This window comes from Juglans microcarpa x Juglans regia, chromosome 1D (genome assembly GCF_004785595.1).
Source record: "Juglans microcarpa x Juglans regia isolate MS1-56 chromosome 1D, Jm3101_v1.0, whole genome shotgun sequence".
Classification (NCBI taxonomy): domain Eukaryota; kingdom Viridiplantae; phylum Streptophyta; class Magnoliopsida; order Fagales; family Juglandaceae; genus Juglans; species Juglans microcarpa x Juglans regia.
Genome location: NC_054594.1, coordinates 45,662,281 through 45,681,724, shown reverse-complemented (window position 1 = coordinate 45,681,724; position 19,444 = coordinate 45,662,281). Strand labels below are relative to the sequence as shown.

General features: G+C 35.0%; 3 protein-coding genes across 4 annotated transcripts; 1 reads left to right on the top strand and 2 right to left on the bottom strand.

Annotated features, from left to right (window-relative positions):
* Positions 1-3,729: 3,729 nt before the first annotated feature.
* LOC121263083 lies at positions 3,730-6,866 on the bottom strand. Of its 2 annotated transcripts, none has more exons than XM_041165884.1 (7): positions 6,761-6,866; positions 5,788-6,192; positions 5,511-5,668; positions 5,354-5,434; positions 4,840-4,873; positions 4,601-4,702; positions 3,730-4,152 (listed from the first exon to the last, which is right to left on the bottom strand). In XM_041165884.1, exons 2-7 carry the CDS (start codon positions 6,170-6,172, stop codon positions 3,986-3,988), a joined length of 927 nt encoding a protein of 308 aa, XP_041021818.1. In that variant the 5' UTR covers positions 6,173-6,192; positions 6,761-6,866; the 3' UTR covers positions 3,730-3,985. The 2 variants fall into 2 exon arrangements, with proteins under 2 accessions (XP_041021818.1, XP_041021810.1); XM_041165876.1 differs by having other exon boundaries at positions 4,798-4,873; positions 6,761-6,865.
* Positions 6,867-8,925: 2,059 nt separating this feature from the next.
* Positions 8,926-13,463, bottom strand: LOC121263073 (probable protein S-acyltransferase 14). Its single transcript, XM_041165865.1, has 7 exons — positions 12,782-13,463; positions 12,178-12,397; positions 11,994-12,085; positions 10,857-10,980; positions 10,688-10,773; positions 10,036-10,101; positions 8,926-9,555 (listed from the first exon to the last, which is right to left on the bottom strand). The coding sequence occupies exons 1-7, from the start codon at positions 12,989-12,991 to the stop codon at positions 9,430-9,432; spliced, it is 924 nt and encodes a 307-aa protein (XP_041021799.1). The 5' UTR covers positions 12,992-13,463; the 3' UTR covers positions 8,926-9,429.
* Positions 13,464-17,426: 3,963 nt separating this feature from the next.
* LOC121248201 (protein BRI1-5 ENHANCED 1) lies at positions 17,427-19,263 on the top strand. Its single transcript, XM_041146594.1, has 4 exons — positions 17,427-17,553; positions 18,175-18,702; positions 18,826-19,030; positions 19,122-19,263. Exons 1-4 carry the CDS (start codon positions 17,427-17,429, stop codon positions 19,261-19,263), a joined length of 1,002 nt encoding a protein of 333 aa, XP_041002528.1.
* The last annotated feature ends 181 nt before the right edge of the window (positions 19,264-19,444 follow it).

Genomic DNA, 19,444 nt, shown 5'->3' with positions numbered 1-19,444 from the left:
TTGCGATTGCATTTTTCATCGCTCTATCCTGATCAGTGATAATAGCTTACGGAGCGATACCATCCATGCATTGCAACCTGTTTTGAATAACCACACAAAGGTCTCGGTATCCTCACTGGAAATCCTACTCTCAACAGAATTGACTGCCCATGGTGGATGAGATCCTTCCTCTGGAAGGGGGATGATTTGAGCAAGGGTGGTGCCAAGGTTACCTGGGACAGACTTTGTCTCCCTTATAAGGAAGGGGGTCTTGGATTCAAGGATGTTGAAGTTTGGAACCGTGCTGTTATGGTGAAACACATATGGTATTTATGCACAGATAGCGACCATTCCATTTGGTCTTACACCAACAAATGGTGCAAAGGGCATCCCATATCAATTCATTAGGTATGTAGTGTCGAATCTGACCACATCACTGAAATATTGGTACACTGCTCTACTATGGGGGTCTGCCCAGAAGGTGTTCTTTAACCTTCCATCATCATCTATATCCGTCATATAAATAAACCCAGGATTTTTGTACTGCATCCATAAAAGTACTCTTGGAGCGCTCCAGCCACCTGCGCCAAGTCGTAGATCTCTTGCATTGTCAATATAATTACGACAATTATTTTTTAAAAATTGGAGGTTCTTAAATCTATCCGTGCCAACAACAAGAGATCCGTAACTCTAATTTGTTCGGATGCCAACCAAATCATTTGTATCTAGGACCCTTTTTACGGCATCACTAACTTTTCTATTTTATCGGAAGAAGTGGGATTTCTTTAGACTGAGGCCGTGGTTATGAATATTATGTATTGTCGTCAACCGAAGCACTTCATCTTGCCTTAAGGCATTAATCTTTGCATTATATTCCGTCTTTTCTATCGGACGTGGGTTGGCAATATTCAACGTCCTATTCCAGGCATTCCCACCTCCGGCACAAGTGAGAGTGACATATCTAATAGACTCATCTTGTCCCCTCTCAGTCTGTTTTGTCATTACCCTAAACCCACATTTTTTTACCATATTCCTTATAATAACTTAAAAAATCTTCAAGGGAATTAAACTCTATTCCCGACTTTGACTCCTCGATCGTATCATCATCTTCCACTTGGACATTTTTAGATTTCTCGGCACTGCCATCATCAGGTTCCGTAGGATTTGGTCTATCCTCATTACATTCTTCAACTACAGGAGATCCACATGGCGCTTCAGTTTCCCCACCATCAAGTCTATTTTCCTCTGAACCAACTATTCTGCTTGCGGCGGAGCTTGTATTGCTGATAGGAGTCAGAGGTTCCATGACATGTTGAAATGGGTAACCATCATTATGTAATAAACACAGAAAGTTTGCAATTAAACTCCTGCAAAGAAGCCAACTTATTTTTTTTTTTTTTTTATAGGCGCAAAGAAGCCAACTTATTAAGAATAAATCCTGATCAGTTATCACCTGTATGTTGATTGAATATTGGTTGCCAACCTGATATGGTAGAAAAGTCGGTGACCACGTAGGCACTGGTCCAAAGTAACCAAGCGTGTAATTTGGGATGTTTGGACTAGTTGATAGTATGACCTAACATATTATTAGATGAAGTTATTGATGTATTTTGGAAATAAATATCGACTCAACAATACCAATGTTATTGATATATTAAATCATATAACATACATACCTCAGATGGAGGATTTAAGCTAGATAATGTCTGCATAGTTAGCTGTTCTTTCCCCTTTCCCATGCTGAAAATTAGTACAAACAATGAAGACACCTAATTGACATTCAGCATGTAGGTTTTTATAGCTGGGAAAAAAAAAACTATAATGCAAAAGCAATTAAAATGCCATTCAAGCAATTAAACTGCCGAGTGAAAGGACATGGGGGTTTTTAAAACCGGAGGATAGAGAGCTAGTGCTCGATTTGAAAGCCAAACCGGCCTAGGAACCGAAAAGAACTCAAAACCATAACTTTATCGAAATCAGCATTTACAATTATATATATTCAACTTCATAACCTTTCATTTTTGTAATAGAAAGTTCAATGAAATATAATAGAACTGGCATGAAGGATTTTCATTTTTGCAATAGAAAGTTCATCAAGTTAAGCATAAAACCATCAAAATTACACCTCACATACTGATACGAGGCAAATTATACCAGATTTCCATTACATTACATAATTATAAGGACTCTCCCAGTAGGTACAACTTTAATTTAAAGTGCTTAGGAAAAAAGAAAATGGTACAGGTTTAAAGTTTTCAAGCACTTGGCGAAGTGGGTTGGTTCAACATCAATACCTATTGATTGGTAGGGTATAAGATCATTATAAGGACATCCTAGTTGAGAGTAACGAGTCACTTTACATTTTTTCATCTTTGATTCTTATCCTCAAATAAAGGTCCAGTCAAATCTTTATTTTTCTCATGAACCTCTCAACTATGTCGCTGACTACAACATTCAAGTCATCGTTATCATCATCTTAAAACGGTACCACACGTGAACTAGATCTTAAACTACCAAATTTATAGCAGTAAATAAACAAACAGATAGGATTCACTTTCTTTTTCATCCACTGATGGACGCAATACATTTACAACTAAAATCAAGCTAAAAGAACACACCCCAAGCAAAGATATCAAATTTTCTTGTAAATTATCTCTGTATAAAGCTAATAAACAAAGTCATTGTTCACATACAAACAAAAAAGAAAAGAGCAACCCAGAGCAACAACCCAGCTAAAACCCAACAAAAACCCGTTCTCTTACCCAAAAATGCAGATGAAAAAATAGGCTTAAAATTTAGAAGAGAAGACCGCACAACGGATCGAATACTGCAGCTCTGCTTGGTTTCTTCAAAATGAAAATAATTCCCTCTCTTCTTCTGCATTATATTTCTGGATTTTTTTTTTTTAATATTATCTACTGACATGGCAGTTGACAAGGCTGTGGCAAGGTTAAGAGCTGGTGATATATAGCAGTATTGTCTGTCAAATTTAAGTAATCAGATTAATGTAGAAGTTAGGTTAATCTGTTTACAAAATATCTTGGGAACAACCCCAGCGATACTCACGTTCATATTGGCAGAAGGGCGAGTTGGATTTAATGCTACGATAAAGCAAGTGTACGTAGTCATGGAAATTTCAATTTCAAATTTTCTTTTATTTTCTCTATCTTTTCACTTCTATCTTTCCTGGTAGTTAAAAAGGTGGCAATTGGGAACATGGCATGGTTCACAACATTGGTAATGTTTCGTAACGCGAAAGAGCACGTGACTGGGCTATATATATATATATATATATGTCGGTCTTACACAATTTTTCTGCAATCTGTAATGTTCTGATATTAATTACATTTCAATATTTCCGTTTGCAATATTGCACCCTATAATGGAGAAAATTGTGTTTGTAAGACTACATAGATGCAAGCAAAGCTAATATCCCAGAGACCAACTTGCACTAGAAAATGAAGGAATAACGGGGTGCGTACATGCTTTATTTGCCCCCAACAACCATCACAGAGATCCAATTAAATTAATTAATAAATTAAGGTATTCGGGTGTCGCTTAGTTGTGGGAATTCTCGAAAACAGTTTCCTTCTCGACAAAAGCATCCAAGTTTGAATATAGATGTTTCGGGCTCCCAATATTTACCGTTGAATCAATAGAAAAAAATACCATTAGAGTCTAAGACAAGCATGTAGTGTGCATCTGACCAAACGGCCCCAACCTACAGCCCATTGTTCCAAAGAAGTGTTATTTGAGAACACAAATGTGACAGTTTTTCCTTTCTTTGCATGAAAACAAGTATTGTTAAATCTTCTACGTATCTCATGTCACAAAGGTAAACCAAACAAGTACTTTCAGACATAGACACGGGCATCCTTCCCAAACCACACAAATTGATTAGGTATCACAGTTAACATGCAGAATCAATGGATCGAGTCACAAAGTCGAACTTGTTTTAATGGGAAATCTGTAGAAATACTCCTACAACATTACCATGTAAATTAATTTAGTCTATATTGATTCTGACAACTTTCTTAGTTCTCCCACTAGAAGAAGCATTGTTCCTGGCTTCATTGTCTTGTCCCATTCTTCCAGCTTTCCAGGGCTGCTCTAAAGATGGGAGGGCCAAACCTCCCCAAAATGTCTTCTTTTTCGGTTCACTGCTACTAGAACCTAACATTATCATGGAATTAAACAATTATAAGACCAGGCATATGGTAAACAAAAAATAAGCTGCAACAGGAGCGGTAGCACATCAGGAGTTATATGATGTATCCAAAATGTCTTAATGCAATTTTTTTGGCATTTGCCAATGTAATTTTGGTCCTTATATGGTGATAATCAGAAGAACACTTTTGTTCTAAACAATGTTAAAGTCAAGCATCCAGCTACCAAACACTCGTAGTCAAACATTAACACTGTTGAAATGGGAGCTAAATCCCTAATAAAAGCCTGAAAGCGAACCCCGTTGAGGAAGATTACCGTTCATGTATGGCAAATGTAATCAATCACTAGAGATTCCAAACAATGAATTCCCTGAAAAGCTCCTACTTTCTTTAGTGCTTATAAATATGAACTCTTAACAGACAAATTAACAATGAGAAACCAATAATATGCGTACCTGCATTTCCATGCATACCATATCCATCTTCCCGGCCAGGCAATTGCACTTTAACATTGCCTTTGCGATCTTTCCATGCTTCTTCAAACCCAGCAAGCTCATCTGAAACAAGCATCACAACATAACATTGATCAAATGGCCAGAACAGTTACATAAAACATAATGCCTCCTTTAAGTATAAGACATCAGGAACAAACCTTCATTTAGATTGTATAAAGTTTGCGATGTATCTAGCTTACCATCTGAATTGAGCTTCCTTGTAACTGAGTGACCCTGCATAAGCAACGACCCATCTCAATTATCACTTGATTTCCGTGTGCAATAATAGAGAGACAAAGTACTGGTTGTTTTCTTCGGGCAATTTTTACCCACAGGAGCCGGGAGAAGGAAACCAAGGATCATTTGAGGAAAAGCATAATTGGACTTATAATAAATGGCTAATATCATCTGGCTCAAGAATAATGCAAGCAAAATGGTTAATATAAATTTTCACGGGCAGGTCTTCTTGGTTTACCCAAACCGAGGTAATGAGAACATCCATGAAGGGGAATAGATGCTTGAGCACCAAGTGCACTAGCACACTCTCTGAACCCAGCATCAACAACAGTGCATCAAGTGAAGGGTCCTCCATTTGAAACATCTTTTTATTCATCATTTGTCTCACAAATTCACAAAAACAATTAAGGATTTTTGGGTTATGGATTTGAAAATCATGGTCTGTAATGGAGCGCATAACACCAGCTAGATAAATACCTTATCGTGAATTCCTCTAGAGATCCTGTGTTTCGCTTGACCTGTTGTTCTATCTGCTTCTTTCGCCTCCTCAAGCACCACCTGGTTAATGAACACAGCATTAGATTCAAATGAAAGCTAGTAAAAATCAACTTGCCATTAGGAACTAGTCACTTACTCCATCAGCGCCTGTCCTTGTCGTTCTTGTAGATGTGTAATACGCTCCATTAACACCACCATACGTGACTCTACAAGCCTGGACGCTGACTTTGCTAGCCTGGGATTGCGCCCCTTCAACCTTGTTGCTGTCAATCCTCTGAATCAGATTTTTGCTCTCTGTATCCAAGAAATCAAGGACAGTAATCACTATCAGTTATTCAGCGAATAAAAATAGCGAGCAAAAAAAAAAGAGCTTACAGTGTTCCCATACACCCAAAATAAAAAGTGCCAATTACCATCATTATCATCATCATCATCTGGATGCTCGACAGACGGTTCTTTGCTTGATGGAAGATTTTTTTGATCATTATCTTTGTCAGGCCCCGTGCCTTCACCTTTCTCATTCTTTCCTTCATCATCGGAGTTTAATTCTTCTATTACAATTCCCGGTGCCCGATTAGTCTGATCCTTCCCAATGACTGCAGCACTCGAAGCAAACATGCCAGAATCAAACAAGCTTCCAAAGGGGCGAGTGAAAAAAGGATCTTCAAACGGATCTCTGTCTCCAAAAAGACTGGGCATCATACTTCTACGAGATCCAAAACCAGCAGAGCTCCAGAAACTACCCAACAAGTCACCCAAGTGAAAGAAATTGTCTGGACCTTCTCTTCCCTTCTGCATACTCTATTGTGCTAATCCCTCTAAAAAAAAGAAAATCCCGTAGGACGTTGTTAATATATAATCAAACTAATAAATTAATGGCCGAGGATGATAATACCAAGTATCACCAATCCACGATGGATTGAACCACTAACAAATCAAGAAAACCAATTACCCGATATATTTTTCACTAAACTATCAAATTTACATACTGAGACAATAGAAACATATTCTATGTTGACATCAAGCATGAGAGAAAACTGAGAAACCATATCAACATCAACCTACAACATGTTCTCTCTTAGGCTTCTTCGTTACTCAACTCGCTTCAATTCATCTTAATTTATTATTACAATTTTTTTAAATTTTAATATAAAATATAATCAACAATTCAATTTTTTTAAATTTTAAAATAATAATAATATTAAAAAATAATATTCTAATAATATTTTATACTCTCAATTCAATTCAGTTCAATATCTAAACGTAACTTTAAAGTTTCTTTATGGTTGCTCAGACAACGTGAGAGAAGGAACGAATAATATATATAAAATTCTCGAAATTAAGAGGAGATACATAGAGGGATTTGGGAGAGGGGGGGGGACTTACCTTGGAAGACGATAGATTGAAGAATAGAGTGAGAGGAGAAGGCACTAGAATTACCTTCTAGCAGAGGAAATGAATCGTGTATATATATTACCTGCAAATTGTAGAGAGGGAGGCTAGAGCGAGAAAGAGAGACGTGGCGTCGTAGACGTGGTACTTTCTTTCGTAAGCTAGAATGTTCGGGCGGGTTCATATTTTCCGTCTATTTTTCTTTTTTTATCGGTTCATACTTGTGTCTCGAATTTTTTTTTTTTTTTTTTTACTCAGTGATTGAAGAAATGTTTTTTAATAATATAATTAATTTTTTAATTTTTTAAAAATATTTATAATAATTAAAAAAAACCTATTTTTACCTTTTCGGTGATCCTCGGCTACATCCGAAGGATATAATAATGAAAAATGATATAAACAGAAAACTTTGTGTAGGGATTGTGCATGAAAATCGAACAGAGGGAAAAATGATGTGGTGAGTTTTGGTTTCACTTTTTTATCTTTTCGCTCTCCCTCCATTTTCTTCCATCTCTTCTATTTTCCTCCATCTTCCATTTTCGGACTCATTCTTTCATTTTCGACGGACTCCCTCCTCTATTCTCTGTCAATCCAACCAGTTTCAATTGTATTAATTTGTTTGGTCAAATCCTTCAAAGTCCATAAAAAAAAATATATATGAAATGATTCTCTACCTTTATGATTTTTAATAGATCAAGGGTAACACTTTGACTTTCTGGAGCCGCAATCATCTTTTAAGATGATATGATTTCTTCTCAATTCTTCCTAAGAAAAAATAAAAACTAATTAAAACGATAAAGAACAAAGGAGATGGAGAACAAAACGCAGGCCAAGATACAAGAAGAAGAAGAAGGAACTGATCAGGGACAGCAAGCTCAATCCCAGAAAAAGGAAAAAAAAAAAAAAAACTTGTCTTTAAACTTTCTTGGGGGCTTTGATGGTGGGGTGGGTGGCAGAGGAGTAGCACAGCCCAGTCGAGAAACGGGTCGCAGAGGAACAACGAACGTGAATGGATTTCAGAAATAGGTTGTGAAAATCAGTGTTTTGGAGATAAGAAATGACAAATGTGAATGAGAGAGATGAACATGAATGGAGTTGGAAATGGGTTATGCAAAATGGATCGCGGAGGAACGACGAAATGATTTCTTCTCAGTTCTCCCCAAGAACAAGCAAAAACTAATTAAAATGATAAAGAACAAAGGAGATGGAGAACAAAACGCAGGCCAAGATACAAGAAGAAGAAGAAGGAACTGATCAGGGACAGTAAGCTCAATCCCAAAAAAAGGAAAAAAAAAAACTTGTCTTTAAACTTTCTTGGGGAACGACGAACACCTCTAGTCTGGGTTTGCAACTTTCAGCCTTTCGTTCGTGTTGGGCAATCATCTTCCATTTTCTTTTTATTTATTTTATTTCTTTACTTATAGTTGACATGGCAATCCAACTCGTTCGTGCGCAATCCCTATGCCAAATCTCCTGCCCGTAAAAGAACTGATGTAGCAGTACTCTTTCCTTTAACACATTATCGTATTTCAATATATTTTCTTATTTTGTTGAATGTAATGAATACATCATTGGGTTTATTTATACCAATTTCATAAGAAATATTTATCGTTTTAAGCCCAGTTTGAATTTAAAAAGTGTTTTATTCATTTCATTTCATTATTATAATTTTTTTAAATTTTCACACAAAATATAATAAATAATTCAATTTTTTCAAATCTCAAAACAATACTAATATTAAAAAATAATATTTTAATAATATTTTTTTCAACTTTCATCTAAAACTATCTCATCTCTAAATTCAAACCAATCCTAAAAATACCTTTATATAGTTTCCATTAATAAAAAATAGTAATAATGATAATTTTTTTTGTCTTGTCATTACTTACTTAAGGGTTTGGATTGGAAACTTATCTTAATCCACCTCATCTCATTATTATAACTTTTTTAAATTTTCACACAAAATATAATAAATAATTCAACTTTTTTAAATTCTAAAACAATAATAATATTAACAAATAATATTCTAATAATATTTTATTCAACTCATTTAAAATCATCTAAACTCATCTTTGAAAACGGGGCGTGAAAACTCCAAAAGTACAAAGGAAATGCATTAGAAAAAATCATGATCAACGATTCTTTCAAACTCAAGAACATCTGGTAATGAAATTAGATAATTTCGTAAGAATGTATAGAAAGCGTACAGTGACTTGATTGATCATCCCTAACATGTGCCGAAGCCACTCAGACCGATTCCATATTTTTCCACCAAACATCAATGCAAAGAAGCCAGAGGAATATCGGCATACCACCATATGAAAAACTTGCAACCCCTATTTTACAGTTTCCCCAAACTTTGCCAAAAACTGAAGTTGAAAAGCATGAAATTAACGTTAGCCCATCAAGCCATCCCCAACTATACTGCTACCCACCTGCTTTTCCTTTATCCTGGATACAATACCCTCTCTCTCTCTCTCTCTCTCACCCTGAACTCCCTTTGTTATGGATAAGACGACGCCCGGGTGAATGAATGTGTTAAGTGCCCAATTGGTTGTAAGCTTTTCAGTCAATGAAGATGTTAGTAAACAGTTTCGGAAGCTCCCATATCTATTCTTATAGGGAAGAAATAAGGATTTCTCGCAATGTGGCACCTTTGATTCTTAGAACTCCTGGGAATCGAAGTCTGGCTTTGATGGATATTCAAGCCCCTGCAGTACTGGCATCCGTCGAATGTCTTCTTCTGAATATGCAGGGATAAACCAGTATCGCTTGTCCATCCCAAAGACCTGTTACAAATACAGACACCAAACTGAATGTTAAGAGTAAAGCCATGGGATTTTCCTTTTCCATCCAAGAAACAGAAGCATGGATCTCCAAGTCCAAGAAAGTAATTGTGGAATCATCTAGAAGAGAATCGTAAGGCGTTGCAACAATGGAACACAACATTGCGAAATGAAAGTATCCACATCCATCATCTTCAAACTTTGGAAGCCAAGTCCAAGATAAACGTCTCAACATAATTCAAACTTTGACAGTATTTTCTATCCAAGTTCACTTTTTCCTTGCACATAATTTACAGTTAATACCAAGTGATAAGGGATATTACTACAACACCCGGACCATTCAGTTTCATGCTTTGAGAAAGTAGTAATTCTAAACTAATAGAGACATTAATGCATTACCTTTCTAGTACTCTAAGTCACACCCAATAAGTTAAATGAGGGTGTTAAAAAAGGAAATGTCGATATATTGTAAATTGCACTGACCTGTTCAAAATTCTTCTTTTGACCAAGGTCATAGCGCCATTTTGGAGAGGTTTTCTTCTCATACGCCTGACCACAAGGTTATAACCATCAGCAACAATGTATCTACCGTCGGTTCTCCCTATGGAAGGGATGTATGGTTCTAATGGAAAACAGCTATATGACTCTGTCAATGGAATACCTCAATATTGGCATGGAAATTCACTAAATGTTATTCTGATGATACCTCTTCATAGAGGTTTGTTAATTCATTAAAAACACCCACGTATTACATTGATCACTTCAGACTTCTTGAAGGATTCATTGCATCATCAAAGAGTGCTACATTACTTGTAGTCCCATTGTCGGTTTAAAACTCAACAGATGACACAGTGACGGAGATTCAGACAAGTGTGATACTGGTATTCAAGGAAAGTCCCTCCCCGCGATTATATGATATACTATAACATTAAAATCAGTAATTCCAGAAACACAATACTACAAAAGAGTTTCATCAAATGCCCACAAAATTCATTCCAGACGTCTAATGTTGCTCTAACAGTTTCTCAGTCCACTTTTCTTTTAGCATCTCTTGCAAGTAGCATAAAGCATAGCCTAATCTTAAGAAAATAAAATTACGTAAAACAAACATCTCAAGGTAAGCAAAAGGCAATACCTCAATTGTTGTGGTGTTGGCAGCCACCAATCGTATGTGCATTATTAGAAACATCATAACACTCAACGCAAAAGCAAGGTTCAGGACTGTAAATAAAGCAGAGACAGTTAAGAGAAATGTAGATAAAATTGACTAAACAATTCAAAAACACGGACTACTCGGGCCTCACCGAAGGCAAGGAATGTGGTTGCAAGGGTGCCAGGAGTCCCAGGTATTTCTCCATCACTAAACAATGCTCTTAGATGTGGAAGTAACGACAATGTTACAAGACTTGTCTCCAGAAACGTGTAGAACTGCATTGAGATTAAACGTATACAAAAGATCAATATAATTATTCCCAGTTTGTGCATACAAAAATAATAAGCTACGAAGACCCACCAACAAAAAACAAAAACTTCAGATATCTTCTGAAAACATAATCACAAAGAACACATAAATCAATCAAGTGGAAAATAAATCAAGCGGTACTTTCTATCATAACAGCTACTCGCATACAAGTGTTCAGACATGTGCCGTGGCAGAAGTAGACATTTTATCACCCAGTTAATCCTAATTGGACCGGCAAACCCCAAGATCATTTAAAGGGGGTAATCAAATTGCCCCCACTCAACCATACCTAGCTCTGCCCCCACCCAATAGCCCCTTGAAAAAGATGAAAAGTATTGAAACTCTATTTTAAACCTTAACTTCCTATTATCTCATTTAGACGTAGTATGTTTCTAAGCATGCCATGATGTTAACTCATAAAACTCGATTGTTGCATTGAATAATGAATGCTTAAAAAGTGAAATGACGTTTAACTTGCTATGATGTAAATTACATGTGAAAGCATTGCACAAAGAAGTTACAGGCACACACTTATATAATGAATACTTACATGTGGAAAGCATTACACAAAATAGGTTGTAAAAGGGAATGGTGAATTTTTTCTGGACGTGTGAGAGTGTGTAAAAGATGATGTGAGGTCAAGACTCAAGAGAAACAACAATTGTCAGGGATTGAAATAGGAAAACTAAAACAGATTACAGAATGGCTGAAACGGAAGAATACATGCTATGGGCTACGATTAAGGTCCTTAGCAAGCACAGGGGGAAAATATAAGCTGTAAACAGTATATGAATGACTCGTCAAAATATATTTATTACAAGAAGAAAAGAAGAAATACAAACACATGCAAATTAAACAGATTGAAAATGGTTTTATTTCCCAGTCTGAACACGAAGTACCAAAATTTTTGAATGCATAAAACACTAATCTGTTGATAAAAAGTCCTTGAGTTTCTGAGAGTAAAGTAAAGCAAACATACCAAGAAGAGAAGAAAATATTTATAGTTTAATGCCCCGACACAATTAACAACCCACACACAGTGATGGTCCATCTTCAACACACATCGTCCACCTGAAAGGAACATATCAATGCAACTTATAACTACTGAATATATACTTGGGAGTATGTAGATATACGGAGAAATTCTGGGCATTAGGACTCACAAACAGAGCAGTGATGACATCGAGGTGGTTTCAGCTGGTTGCACTTCCGACAGGACCGGATTCTATGATTCGGAGGGTCCGCAGTCAGGTTACTGAACTCTGACCCGTTCAACTGGTCGGCTTCTCCTCTCTCCTCATCGACAGCAGGCCTCCATTTTGGAGGTACACTTCCCGGATCGGTCAAAACAACGGAAAAGTAACTCCACAATAGCATCACCAACTGTATAAACATTACAAAGTTTCCATTTTAAGCATCGGTTACCTCCATACACCTAACCACATGCCATTTCTACAAAACTTTAAGCACTCATTAAATATACAGAAAAAGGCAGTCGATTTGAGAGAGTGGCAATTGTATGATATAGAATAATAGAAGAAGCTGAATCGGTCAATGTCATTTACAAGAAAGATAAATTCAATAAAATTTGTTAATTGTTGTATGTTATTGAAGAAGCTGAATTTTCCGATGTCATTTACATATTTTACAAACCAAAATGCACTTATTATCCAAAATCCCATAAATTCAAACCTCCTGCCCCAAAACCTATGACCCTAAAATTGAGAAAAATATAACAGATAAAAGACTTTAAATTTCGAAGCTTACCAAGCAATGGAACAAGATCAATACGGCAAGAGCAATGAGAGAATCGAGGCCACCATCGTACAAAGCCGGGCCATAATTAGTCAAAACGACGACGTAGTAGGTAACACCCACGACGCCAAGAACCAAGAGGATCATGATTGAGCCAAGCCCCCGCAGTGCTGTGCAGAACTGGAACACGTTCCAGGCCATCGCTGCTCCAGATCTATGCATCCTCGGAAAACAACAAAAAAAGTAAAAACACACCAATTTAAGACGCAAGTGCTGTCTGCTTTCCGCGTGTTCAGTTTCTGTGATTTCCTCAAAGCATACCACAATTTTAAGATTGACAAATTAGCTCGATATCTGGGATGTGCGTGATCAAGAAACGAGGGGATAAAAAGAGTACGTAATTTTATTTATTTATTTTTTTTTTGGAAAAAGTGAATCTGGGTGACTTTTCTCTTTCTTAGTAAGTTGATCTGGGCAGTGGTTTTTGTGAATCTGAGGGTTTATGGGATTGAAAGGAAGGAATCCGGGACTTCATGTGGGAGCGTGGAATCCATGAGCGTTTGTCACGGAGGAGGTACCAGATAGAAAGAGAGAGAGCAACGATTTTCAAAGGTTTTGTGGGAATTAAGGGGATGGATTAGTCAAATTTATATGAGTAACTTTTATTTTTATTTTTTTAATATAAGTGGAAAGCATTCCAACTAAAAAGCTTGTCATGTATGAACTAAAAGGCTCCCCCGGTCGTCTAAATAGTCATAGTTATCATCAAATCAATCTAGAAGGCGGTTGCCATCCTCTACCAAATCAATAAAATACACGTATTAAATAATATATTAATTATATATAGAAATAATTAAAATACATTTAAAATTATAATTCTAAATGCATCTTTGGATTCTTGAGCTTCTTGTATTTATTTTTTAAATTACTACCAAACTAAAGATTTGAGATCTGCTTTTCATCAGAATGGGAGGAAGTAGCTTTCTCCTCCTACTCATCTTCCTCTCTCTCATTTATCCATCACCTAATCTGTTAAAATTTTTTTTACTTAGTTCTATTTTATTTTATTTAAAATCGAAAAAGACAAATCTACAACTACTGAGAAGCACGCATAGCACAAGCAAATTCACAAGTCAAAAATCATTCAGAAAAAAGTAATAATTTTACAAAAATCACCGTGAGTAGTTCTCACGCGCTATCCACACCTGTACATGGTCCTAATGCACCACCCTTCCGGCAACTCTTCACGACACACGCGCTAGATCATTAGACTTGCCACCACCAAACCTTTCAAATCTGATCTTTGTAAATAAAAAAAGATAAGTGTATTGCCTTCACGGGCCGTTACAAATTTCAAAATCTACTGAAGTTGGTTAAAACTGTAATCCATTATTTTCGCATCTATCTTATTGCTTTCCTTTTTAATTTCCTTATTGTAATTTTTTTTTAAATCGTCTTTTGAATGTTTGTCTGCAGAGATTGAGTCATCTCTTTTATGAAGGATGAGGTTGAGTCTTTGTTTAGGCAGAGAGTGTTATCTCTTGGACGTTTGTTTGTAAAGAGTATCAGTAATAGTGAAGAATAGAGTCATAAAAAGAAATAGTGTGCTAGTGGAGCTCCAAATGTATTATTTTGATTTATAATGTCATGTTTGATATGGAGACATTCTAGAATGTATCCAGTTATGAATACAAGTTTTTCTAATGAATGAACGATGACAGTTTCTCTTTAAAAAAAAATTTACATCCTATAATAATACCTTTAGAGTGTAACCGGTTCGGTTTTGTATATTTTTTTTATAACTGAACTGATATATACCAATTTTGAAAATTAAAAAATAATATAAACTAATTCACTACCAAAACTGAAACTTTCAATTTTTTATGTTTCGGTCTAATTTTTTCAATTTTACGGGTTATCTAGTAATAATATGATGTATACATATACTAAAATATTAGTCTATTTATATTATAGTATAAGCATACTATTTTATAACAATTAACATATACTAGTAAAATATTAAATTTAACTATAGTCTATATAAGTTTTAGACCTTTTATATGAGTATATATTAATATGTAAAAATATATTTATAAAAAAGAATATATGTTATAATATATTATGCAAAAAATGTATTTATCCTCGACATATATATATATATAAAAAGTAAATTTATATTAATAACTTGATATTAATGTTTATGTTTAAGATTAAATTTTATATTATATTAATTTATATTATAAAATTGAAATTTATATGTTATATTAAATGTTGTATTAAAAATTATTTTTATATTACATGTTATATTAATTCGCAATTTAGCATATAATATATATAATATAAGATAATATAAGAAATTATAAATATATATTGGTAGGGTTCGATTTAAACCGATTTTCAAAATATAAAAATTATTTCTGCATCGAACTGCTTACAAACCGGTTTAATTCGGTTCGATTCAACCTGTTTTTTTATTTTTTTTACACCTCTAAATACCTTTTGGGTTTGAATGTTGGTATAAATAGTGATGATTCTACACATCCTCTTGCCCAAACTTTCATATGACCAATAATATTGAGAAATAATATTTGCAATCATAAAGTATACAAACATCGTATAATCATTTTGAAAAATATGAGTAAATAATAAATATCAAATTTACATGAAAATAATTAATTTTGCAATAGTAGAGTTCATTATTTTTCAAAATTATTACATAATTTACACATTTCAAAATTATATCTAGCATTACTTTTATATACATAATGAGGCAAAGCCTACCGATTGATTGGAACTACCCTATTCATCATTCATGTCCACAATACACCCTAAAAGCTCCTTAGCTTGGGCTGTACTCTCTAATTTTCTGTTTGGACTGAATCGCCTAATTCAATATATATAGGATATAAATATCTTTATGAAACTTATAACGTTTGAAAATATCGTATAAATAATATAAAATATCTAATATTCATATGATGAATTTATCATTTTTAGATTAGGCCATCTAATTCTGACCAAAAAAAAAAATCAGTTTTAGATTTTTGTTTAGTTGCTTGCCATGATTACAATAGAAGTACCAACGGAGACATTAATATCTTTATGCCATGAAGAAAATATATAGACGCGCAAGTTCGTTAACATCCTCATCTTAATAAGAGTGTTGACTTTTTTTTAGTGGCAAACTTACTGCACCATTAACATGTATGAAGGCAGCTTCTAGCTATTAGGGTGGCTAATGACTTGATTGACTTGGGCCCCCCATGGCCAGCACGAAACACCGATCGAAAATTAGTTTTTTTCTTAATTCATATATAGTTATCACTTTTTTTTATTTTAATTCTTAAATTATCAAAAGACTGGATTTATATATATTCTGGACTATTATATGGTTGCATTATACTTAAATATCTGACTATATATATATATATATATAAATATAGAGATAAATTATATTTGCATTGTTAAGATTGTACTATTTGGATTCATAGATGAGCTGAATAAAATATTATTAGAATATTATTTTTTTTAATATTATTATTATTATTTTGATATTTAAAAAAATTGAATTGTTTATTATATTTTATGTAAAAATTTGATAAAATTGTAATGATTAAATGAGATGAGTCGAGATAAGTTTCAAATACAAAACGAGACAAGTATTTCGTAGCAATGGCAACATCAAGTGCTATCACAAGACAAAACGCCAATATGTCATTTAAATTGTATGCTTGCGTAGAGTAACCAATATTGTAGCCTGCAGGCCGCCAGACATTTTCCAATATACAATATTGCCAATACGTAGCTGTAATGCATATGATCATGTTAGAGCTGCATGACCCAACTTGACCAACGGAAATTTGCACAAAATTAATCTGTTGAACAGCTAGCTAGCGTGGGATACGTAAGTATATACCGCGTCGTGATGGATTTAAGACGTACAATTATAAATTCACATTTAAATTAATATTGCTCGTCATGCGCATATTGTTTAGTATCGTAAACGTCATCTCATACGAACAAAAAGAAATCCTTTCAGTTAGCAGTGTGCACATGTTGCCATTATAAATACGTTTATAAAAAAGCTAAAGCTGGATGAGCAACCCTTAAATAATGGTAGCTGAGCATGCATGTAATTCGATCGATTGACTTTATCAAAAAAATAAAAATAAAAATCGATCGATTGAGTACCCTCAACAGAGAGACAATTAAGCTGGCCGAGATGTATATATTGCAATAGTACTGGTACGTGTTCCATGCTGATGATAAAAAATATATAATTTACAGAATTTACATATTAATATTATATGTACGACGTGTCATATGGCAAACAAACAATATTGTAATAATTAATTATTAATACACGTAGTAACAAGCGAGTTTTTTTTTTTTTTTGAATCAGTAGTAACGTTCGAGTTAGCAATAATAGAAACAACGTCGTAACAAATTAGCAATAATAATAATAATAATAAGTCCCAACAAATTAAAAACAATACAGCTAGCTATGACCTAGCTAGTTGTAGTACTTTCATATATATACATGACCTCAACAAGCAGAAAAATTGGTTCATGCGCTAGCTGGATATAATTGAACCAGATCAAGTACGTACTAAGACAAACTTGAGAGAGAGAGAGAGAGAGAGAGAGAGAGAGAGAGATGGCAGCCAGAGAAAAAGGTACAGTTTGTGTGACAGGCGGAACGGGATATGTAGCATCCTGGCTGATCATGAGGCTTCTGCAGAATGGTTTCTCCGTCCGAGCCACTGTTAGATCCGACAGGCCAGGCAAGAATATGTTTTTTTTTTTTTTTTTCTTTTTATATATGATAGCAAATTATCATAAAGATGCATGCTTCTAGTTCTATCTGGGTAATGTACGTGTGGCTTTTATAGGTTCCTTGAGTTCAAGGTGATCACAGAAAATTGATGAACACCTTGATGATCATCATCGTGTCCACGAGAAACATTGATGCAGAAAGAAAAACTTACATATATAGTAAAGTTAGATCTCGTTCTGGTCGGAAGTCAAAGGAATTCCTCGAATTGAACCACAAGCTGGAAGTGAAGACAAAAAACCTAATTAATGACAAACTTTTATTTATTGATCAACATGCACGCACCGCAGCCCAAACTTGATCGTATTGTTTTTCGTTTACATATATATGTGGGATAACTAATTTATGGGTTTCAAATCATTCAAAAATTATTTTCCGCAACTCGCGTAACCCAAAATATTATTGAGTATTGATAATCAAATCAAAGATACATACATACATACATACATACATACATACATACATACATATCTCCCATGCATAGCTAGGTTTTTTTGTGTATAAAGAATCATACTAAGTTCTTTGCAATTAAAGCGCGTATAAGCTTTTTAACATGATTTCAAACTAAGAGCAGAATGCAAGAAAGACATCAGCTACCTCACAAAACTGCCAGAGGCATCAAAGGAGCTCCAGATTTTCCATGCTGATCTCAACCAACCTGACAGTTTTAACACGGCCATTGAAGGATGCATTGGAGTCTTTCATCTAGCCCATCCCATGGATATTGATGGCAAAGAGCCGGAGGAAACTGTGACCAAACGGGCCGTGGAAGGAACGCTAGGGATCTTAAAGGCATGCCTTAATTCGAAGACTGTGAAACGAGTCATTTACACTTCTAGTGCAGCCACAGTACTGTACAACGACAAGGGCCTAAGTGTAAGCGATGAGAGTACATGGAGCAACCTTGATATTTGTAAAAATAGCAAGCTTGTAAGTCCTTCTTACTTGGTTTCCAAGACCATAGCTGAGAGGACAGCCCTAGAGTTTGCTGAAAATAATGGATTGGATCTTGTAACATTGGTTCTTCCCCTAGTTGTGGGACCTTTCATTTGTCCAACTATTCCGTCCTCTGTCTCCATGGCACTGGCTATGATCTTGAGTACGTTCTTTTTCTTTTTAATTCTCCTTTTGTTATCGGTATGTTGTATTTCTCAGATGATCTAAAAGATAAAGAGAAAATAACTAATCAAAGATCATTTATATATGTATGCATGTCATGCAGGCGACCGGGTCGACCGATATCATGAATACCTTATTTACTCGTATATGGTGCACATAGATGATGTGGCTGGTGCACACATGTTCCTTCTTGAACATCATAATGCTAAAGCAGGGAGGTACATCTGTTCATCAGTCGAAATAAACATCCATCAATTGTATGAATTTCTTTCTTCAAGATACCCGAGATTTCAACTAACCAGAATGGAGTGAGTACTTGTATTCTTTCGATCTAATCCATAAAAGAATGTTATTGTGTAGATTATTTTTTCATTTTTTTTTTAATTTCATTTTGGGCAGAACCTTCAATGGAGTTACAAGTTACAGGCATTCAAGCCTCTCATCGCAGAAGCTTTTGGATACTGGCTTTAAGTTTAAGTACGGCCTTGCTGAAATGTTTGATGGAGCTATCCAATGCTGCATGGAGAAGAGTTTTCTTTAGGTCGTGTTTGTCGTAAGTGAAGTATCGCGATATATAATTACACTTGCTGACAAATTGTTGCTAATTTGACTTTCCACTTGTACTTATGCAGCTGCTTACTTCCATTTGTCCTTGCAAAGGGTAAATAAAAAGGGCAAAAAGGACATTGCAACTTTAATTTAAGACGCGGTACATATATAGT